This window comes from Berghia stephanieae, unplaced genomic scaffold (genome assembly GCF_034508935.2).
Source record: "Berghia stephanieae isolate SIO BIC M18660-M18661 unplaced genomic scaffold, UCSD_Bste_1.3 scaffold2939, whole genome shotgun sequence".
Taxonomy (NCBI): Eukaryota; Metazoa; Mollusca; class Gastropoda; order Nudibranchia; family Aeolidiidae; genus Berghia; species Berghia stephanieae.
This window is the reverse complement of record NW_027624110.1, coordinates 1-8,740: the sequence shown is the minus strand read 5'-3', so window position 1 is coordinate 8,740 and position 8,740 is coordinate 1. Positions and strand designations below refer to the sequence as shown.

The 8,740-nt window shown below is 36.6% G+C and overlaps 1 protein-coding gene across 1 annotated transcript; it reads right to left on the bottom strand.

Annotated features, from left to right (window-relative positions):
- Positions 1–395: 395 nt before the first annotated feature.
- Positions 396–7,216, bottom strand: LOC144961543 (uncharacterized). The gene is made up of 6 exons (XM_078894697.1): positions 7,070–7,216; positions 5,785–5,845; positions 5,069–5,132; positions 3,138–3,390; positions 1,292–1,521; positions 396–484 (listed from the first exon to the last, which is right to left on the bottom strand). The coding sequence occupies exons 1-5, from the start codon at positions 7,175–7,177 to the stop codon at positions 1,405–1,407; spliced, it is 603 nt and encodes a 200-aa protein (XP_078750823.1). The 5' UTR covers positions 7,178–7,216; the 3' UTR covers positions 396–484; positions 1,292–1,404.
- Between the last annotated feature and the right edge of the window lie 1,524 nt (positions 7,217–8,740).

The following is an 8,740-nucleotide window of genomic DNA, read 5'->3' as shown; positions in this document are numbered from 1 at the left end:
CCATCCTGTTTTCTGTAGGAAATTCTCATTTCTAATAACAAAAGACAATTGTAATAACAAGAATGATAACGATGGCGGCGACTTGGATGTAGAAGATGATGATAACGATGATAATGATAATGGTGATGATGATGATGATGATGATGATGATGATGATGATGTTGATGATCATGATGATGATGATGATGATGATAATGATGATGATGGTGGTGGTGATGGATAAGAGGAAGAAGAAGCAGATGATGATGTTGATTAAGATGATGATGATGATGATGATGATGATGATGATGATGATGATGATGATGATGACAATGACAGTAATGATATTGATGATGACAAAGATCAAAACTGCTTACTTGATCCCACTTCTCTGTGATCCAGCTCCTAATTTTCTCCCCGTATCCAAAACCTTTCTCTCTGATGAGAAAATTCATAAAGTTTTCATCCACATGCACCGCTAATTCAATCGTGATGACGAAAACCTCTGTGGGAAAAAACATGGTAGGTAATACAGTTTCAGAAACCTTACTACATTTCCCGTTTCTTAATAGGATTCAATAGTTTGATGTCACGTCCGACCTTCAATGAGCAGCTTGGTTCGAAACAAAGAAAATCGATACTTTTTATTCTTCATGCTGGCTAGAACTTTTTTTCCACATGACATGTGATCAGAATGTATAAAAGTCAAAACATAATCAGATTTATAATGCTTTTCTCTTCTGGATACACTTTTGTGCTCGTTGGAGAAGTATTTCATAAGGGCGTTCAGCCATTGTTCCGATAGTTTAGAACCAGTTAATAAGTTACTATGCGTCATTAGAGGGAAGTGACTTCACGACTGTTCAACCGGTGTCTGGTTCTATCTCTATTTTGGGAAAGGGTTTTCTGCTATAATATCACACGTATTGCAATCAGATTAGCACAAAAGAGTGACTGAAGTTTATATCAAAATAATATTATATATGTTTCGACGCTGTTTTCAAAATTTATTTAGAGGAAATTTGGAGATAGATCCAACTAATCCTCAACTCACGAGACTGAAGACTGAGTTGTTCTGTAAGGCTTATTATTTTTTTTTTAATGAAATAGATGTTGATTAGATTTAGTTTCTGTATTCATGCTTATTATGTAGAGTCGTGATTTAAAAAAAAAAGTAAAGCGCCGCAGAGCACGATTAAAATGGATGTTTAGGCGCTTTCTAAATTAATTCATTCAAAAAAACAAAAAAAACAAAACAAAACAAAAAAACAAACAAAAACAAATTCTATCAAAAACAACAACACAACCTTACGCCTTTTCCGTCTTGTATCAGTTGCGTTGTGACCATTCTCTGCCATTCTGATCTCCACCTCCTGGTCGATTCTCTCCGTGGCATCTTGCAGATAATCATCATCTATCACTTGCTCATCCGGTATCTTTCTCGTCACCTTGAAGGTGGTGTATGAAAAAACTGCTATTTCCTTCTGGTTCCTGATATTCTTCCACCCGGTAGTTATAGTTGGGTGTTCGGATGGTTCCGGTCTGAAGTTGTAAAAGACAATGATATAGCAATTTTTGTTACCGCTTTGTGGATTGGAGTTACATAATTTGACCTCTGTGAAATAAACTCTTTTAGGTACCATATTTATTTTCTTTTTTTTTTTAACCAGTTAACTATCGTACTCTGAAAGACAAAATTTGGCTAGAAAACACGTCCTTCAAATTAATATTGATTGATTTAAATGAACCTCATCTTGGAAAAGACTTTCAAACTTGGGACTTTGCGAAGAAATTTACACCGATCGATATTTGAAGGACGTGTCTTCCGGCCAGATCAATAGAAAACCCAAATAAACAAAAAAACTTTGACGATGACGATGATGATGATGATGATGATGATGATGATGATGTTGTTGATACCGATGATGGTGACGATGACTACGATGTTACTAGTGTGCATATGTGTGAGTGTGTATATGTCAATATATTGTATTGTTATAAATGTGTAACCCAATGACAAATTGCCACTTTTTTTGAGGACAATAAAGATATATTATTAATATTATTTTTTAAAAATTATGCAGGGAATGAATGTATGACGACAAACCGTGACGGATACCATTCACCAGTTAACTGCCATACTCTGGAAAGACACGTATTAAAAAAAAAGTTGGCCAGAAAACTCGTCCTTCAACTATCGATCGAGTAAAATTTTATAAAACGCAATATCCACTAAACTGCTCAACGCTCTTTACAAAGGGTCCCTGACCAATAGCAACACGTAACATGAAGAACGAGACACGTCTCATATTAGGCGATTTTACAATTTTTTTTCCAACAGAGAGACAACGCTGTTAACAGCCAGGTACTCATTTTACACCCGAGTACGGTGAGAGAATGTGAGTAAAGAGCCTTAGCGAGGTTCGAACCCAGGACCTTCCGATCCGAAAGCGAGTGTCATACCATAAGACCACGTTTTTTTAAATACGTGTCTTTCCGGACTACAGCAGCTAACAGGTTAAAAATGCAATTTATGCAAACTCAGGGGAAATATTCTTTTTGGCTCAAAGAAAAGACTGAGATAATACATTAGTGCAACGCAAAAAGGGAGCTATAGGGGCTAAATATCTTGCGCAAGGAAAAAAAAACGAGAAGCCAACACCATAGTCCCTCGGGGGCAATGCTTAATCCACTCGGCCATCTCGCTCCCTTCGAAAATATTTGTGCGAAAAAAAGGAGTAAAATAAAAACAAATCAAAAACACCCCACAAAAACCTACAATAACCCCCGCCCCTCCCCCCCCAGAAAAAAAAGAACAAAAAACCCTAAACAAACGAGAAAAACAAAAAGAAAAAAAATCACAAGAAAAAAAAACACAAATAAAAAAGCAACACACAAACAACAAAATCGAAAAACATTAATAAAACCCCCCAGAAAAACAACAAAAACAACAACAACAACAACAAACTAAACAAAGAACACCCCCCCCCCCCCAATTCCCTCCCCCCAAAAAAAAAAAACAAAACAAAAAACAAAAACAAAACAAAAACAAACCCCAAACAAACAAAAACAAATGAACATAAGCACTATTGAGCCCACATGAATCCGAAAGGCCTAGCAAGTATATAGGAAGTTTAAAACATGAAAGAAGCACTCACCATCATTCCACATCTATTGATAGTAACAAGTCCACCGTCTTCCACGAGCTTTCCATTGAGGACACAGTTATGATCCGCCCCATGAGGTACCTTTATCCTTTGTGCACCCCTTCGGATCACTATGACAGAGTCTTTGTTCCACACGGACCCTTGGGATAGACGCATATCTAAGGGATTCCACTCTTCATCGAAAAATAGTCTGAGATTGTGGATTTCGCCCGAGCCCAAGTTTTCTATGTCCTGTTTGTGGAGGCTGGGGTGATAAAAAAAAATCAATGATGTTAATAGCCATTTTTGTCCATTTATGTTACAGAGGCATTTTATGGAATAACTGTGCAGCTATGTGGTCTAGTGGTATGACACTCGCTTTCGGATCGGAAGGTCCTGGGTTCGAGCCTCGCCCTCGGCGCATAGTTGAGTCCTTGGAAAAGGCTCTTTACTCATATTCTCTCACCGTACTCAAGTGTAAACAGAGTACCTGGCCGTTATCAGCGTTGTCTTTGTCCGAAAAATTGTTATATCGCCTAACAGGCGTCATGTCCCGTCCTACATGTTAAATGTTGCTGTTGGCTAGGGACCCTTGTAAAGCGCTTTAAGCACATATAGTGGATATTGCACTATATCAAGCTCAATTTTTTTTAAGGTAATAATTACGCCTTTTCATGCGACATCGTTATATGCCGTCGCCTTGGCATTCCAAAGGAATATAACTATTCCATCAATTCAAACAAATGTCTGATGTGGACAGGAATTACCCATGATGTCTAAAGTGAGCAAATTGGGGTTGATAATCTTGCCCAAGGAATATACTAACGAAAGTGCCTGCAGTGGGCTCGGGAAAAAGAAGAAGAGGAAGAAGAAGAAGAAGAAGAAGTAGTAGTAGTAGTAGTAGTAGTAGTAGTAGTAGTAGTAGTAGTAGTAGTAGTAGTAGTAGTAGTAGTAGTAGTAGTAGTAGTAGTAGTAGTAGTAGAAATGGAAGAAGAAGATTGGAGATACCTACTAAGATTACACAAGGTCTGTCAAATGGTTTCAGGATTGATGCCATGTTGACTGGTTGATATCTTCGATATGGAATGGATCGACCAATTCAATTGTTACCCCAGGACATGATTATCGACCAACATGACTTAAAGGAGATGCATACATGCAGCATTTGTTTATTTTTGTCTTTAAAGAGAAGCAAAAACCATGATTAGATAACGCTCGAGGTTGCTTCATCAAACAATACGACAGAATGTCCTGACATTTCTTGACCGAGAGGAACGAATACTGCTGGGCACAGACTAGAGTCTGTCTCCCCCCTCACTAATCTGTGCTGCTGTTTCACATGTTCAACATGTACCCGTTATGGCCAAGAGCCCGAAACCGCAAAGCATCTGGTTGACCGGTGCGTTGTGACGAAGCTTCCGGGCGGATTTGCGACGGTGCACGAGTGCGGTACGGAGTTTGCATTCTGGATAAATCGTCATAACATAGTAGTGTGAGCACCATTAGAAGCTGCTGTGGTGGAAAAAGATCTTTCTCCGTCTGATAAGATTTAAAAGCCTGCACGGATATGTTATTTTTATCTCTTCCTTGTTCAAGGATAGGTTGGTAGGTTAAATGGGTTTAATGGAGAGATGATTTACCAATGATATAGATCACGTTAGCTAGATTGTTGGATTGAAGTACGATAGATACAATTGGTAGGTTGGTAGAGAGGTAGATGGGTAGGCAGGAAGGGCAGAGATAGATAGATAGATAGATAGATAGATAGAGAGTGAGTGTGTGTGTTTGTGTGTGTGTGCGTGTGAGAGATAGAGACAGACACACACACACACACACACACAGAGAGAGAGAGAGAGAGAGAGAGAGAGAGAGAGAGAGAGAGAGAGAGAGAGAGCGAGCGCATATACTATTATATATTATGTCTATAACTACTTCCCCAAAACCTGCGATGTCGACCTGTTCTTGGGTTTACTTTTACAAATCTTGCTGTTGACGTGACTTCTGCCTCTGTAGATGGCAAATAGAGGAAAGTATGGATCGATCATTGAATAAATAGATTAAAACAAGAATAAATGAGATGATAAATGAATGATTGAAAGGTCGGATGACTTTATGAATGAATCTATAAACGCAAGAATTATTTTTTATACAGCAGATGAATGAATGAATGAATAAATAAATGACTGGCTGAATGAATGAATGAATAAACGAATGAATAAATGAATGAATGGATGAATGAATGAATGAATGAATGAATGAATGAATGAATGACTGACTGACTTAATGAATGAATGATTGACTATATAAATTAATAAATGACTGACTGAATGCAAGGATGAATGATTGAATGAATGAATGAATGCATGAATGAATGATTGACTAAATGAATTAATGAGTAATTTGTGTTTGTAATACTCATACATCTCATGGGAGATGGAATGAATGAATAAATGCATTAATTATAAAAAAGGAAAGAATTTATGAATGAAACAATCAGTAAAAGACGCAAATAAAAATTACTTATACAATACAAATATTTTTCTGCTTCTGAGGGACTGAATGATGCATTACAAAGCGCATATATCATGATGAAAACGTTGAAATGAGCTATATAAATAATTCGCATATTTTTTATCTACTTTGCTTTGTGTTGTCATACCTTGATCTCCGATGATTGGATTGCCATTCAATATTCCAACTGTGGCAACAAGCACCAGCATCTATAGAATGATAGAAAGATAATAATGATGATGATGATGATGATGATAATATTAATAATAATAATAATAATAATAATTATGATAATAATAATAATAATAATAATAATATTGCTGATATAATAATAATAATAATAATAATAATAATAATAATAATAATAAATAATAATAATAATAATAATAATAATAATAATAACAACAATAATAATAATATTAATAATAATAATACTTATAGTGCTACTACCACTACTACTATTACTACTAGTACTACTTCTACTTCTACTACTACTACTACTACTACTACTACTACTACTACTACTACTACTACTACTACTACTACTACTATAACTACTACTACTACTATTACTATGACCGCTGTTAGAATTACTATTACTACTAGTTCCACCACCACCACCACCACCACCACCGCCACTACTACTACTACAACTACTACTACTACCACTACTACTACTACTACTACTACTACTACTACTACTACTACTACTACAACTACTGCTGCTACTACTACAACTACTGCTACTACTACTACTACTACTACTACTACTACTACTACTACTACTCCTACTACTACTACTACTACTACCACTACCACTACTACTTCTATTGTTACTATTACTATTACTACTACTTCCACCACTACAGACGAATGAGATAATGTGGTAGTGGCGTTGTTAATAACTCCACTATCACATTATCTCATTCGTCTGTGGTGTTTCATTCATCCTGTTTTGTTGATAAAGGGGAAACCCGAAACGTCCATTTTTATCTGTTTTCGTATATTAAATTGAAGCTTACATTCAATTTCATATTGTTATTTATTTCTTCGATCTTCGATCAGCAACATTTAAGATACATTACGTTGCACCAAATTGCACATTGGGCAGAGTAAATTAACAAATAAAGGATAAGAATTCTATAAAAAAGATAAATAAAATGGATTAAACAAAAATAATACAAAATAAAAAAAACTCAAACAAAACAAAACAAAACAAAACAAAAAAAACAACAACAACACACGCACACACACCCAAACTCACACACACAAACCACAAGAAAAGAAATAAAACAACAACAACAGCAAAAATAACAAAAAAAAAAACCCCAAAAAACAAAAAAACAAACAAAAAAAAAAAAAAAAGAACGAAAAAAGAAAAACACACAACAAAACAAAACAATACAATTAATTGCTTTAAAAAAAAGTCTTACCAAGTAGGTGAGCAATGTCATGATGATCCTTCCGTACAAAGACTGGTACACAAAGGTGTGAAGAAATTTGTTTGAGTCCCACTTATATAGGCAATGTCCACCAAACATTATTTAAGATTAATCGCTATATTAATAGGGATTACGATGTTGATCTTTTTGATTGGTGATGAGCGTTATTATTACACACCAAGACACTGACACATCTTGATTTCTTTATCGTTCATCTCTGAACCTAATGGTCGTCCCCAAAGATGCTTGGCTCATAGTAGACTCATAGCACATGTGCAGAGAAATCTCGTTATACCGCCATGTTTAAGACCAGGGCACATTTGGCATTACTTTACTGTAAAACATCCCAAAAAATCAGTCTACCTCGACTGGGGATCGAACCTCAGACCTTCTGATTACTGGGCAGACGTGCTACCTTTACACCACAGAGTTTTTTAAATTGTACTTATATTCCTCACAAGGGCACGCGTTTTTACGCTGTGAACCCTCGCTTGCATCAAACAAGACATGCATTGAACACGAGAGGACGAGGACGAAGACATAATTTGAGCATAAATAGAAAAATCTGAATAATAGTGTATGAAATAGTGTCATGCAACGCAGAAATAAAAATATAAGAAAAAAAATCGTCCTCTAAAATCGACCTGCTTCGACTGGGGATTGAACATCACACTCTTTATAACCGGCCAGATGTGCTACCATTACACCATATAGGTTACCCGATAGTTAGGAGGGCTTAATTAATGCTTATATTGGGGCTCCCGATAGCTCATTTGGTAGAGCACTCGCTTCACAATCAAAGGGACCAAGATCGATCGCGGGTGCAGTCGCGATTTAATCTGACGCCCAGCGGTGATTGGGTAGCTGGGTCTGAGAGATCTGGCGGAAAGTACTTTGCGGTAGCAGGTTTGACGGTACCGAGTAGAATGGCGAGAGAGACGGTTTAATGAGTTTTTACTGTAAAGTTACGTTCTCCATCATTGGCTACATCTGATAAATCTATAACAGTAATCGAAGGGTTTTTGAAGAATCGTCAGGAATAAGTGATTAGAGATCATGTCAGGCGAGATTGCCCAGCCATAGCCATCGTTATTTGTTATCATAACCATCAACAGCGGTAATCGTTAACAACAGATGGTAATGCTGGGCGTTATCTCCGGCGTCGCGTATCTTATGAATATTTATTAATGGTTGACTAATTTGTGAAAGGTTGTGTTTAAGAAGAGGAGGGTGAAAGCTAATGGGTAACTAAATCTCATTTTAACCAAAGTCAAGCACTAGTAAGTGTGGTGAGTGATTGGACAGGTGGCAGTCATAATTTTTGTAAACAAAATAATCTTTTCTTCTCTTGATTTAAAATTTCTTTTTAAAATATGCAGGGAATGAATGTTTGTCTTGTTTTTGTTTTTAAGGGTTTTAAGGCGCTTGCAACACATTAAGGTCATATCAGCGCCAGGAAAAAGGATGTAAGTGGGAGAGTAAAAAGACTGGCATTTTGACGTCATTTTTTGGTCAGCGTCAGCGTGGACATAACGATGGCTACGGTGTCAGGCCGTAGCCATCGTTAAAATATTATAGCCAGATAGTTCGAAGATGACGTCACTTAGGTCTTTGTTATTGTTTTTTGTCATCCGCGTTTATGAGTAATTCTCACTGAACTGT

Coding starts and splice junctions, on each gene's coding strand:
- LOC144961543 (XM_078894697.1), bottom strand. CDS start 7,177: ATGTTTGGTGGACATTGCCTATATAAGTGGGACTCAAACAAATTTCTT. Junction 5,133..5,784: donor TCCAATCATCGGAGATCAAG/GTATGACAACAC, acceptor TGCCATCTACAG/AGGCAGAAGTCACGTCAACA. Junction 1,522..3,137: donor TCAATAGATGTGGAATGATG/GTGAGTGCTTCT, acceptor TTACAACTTCAG/ACCGGAACCATCCGAACACC.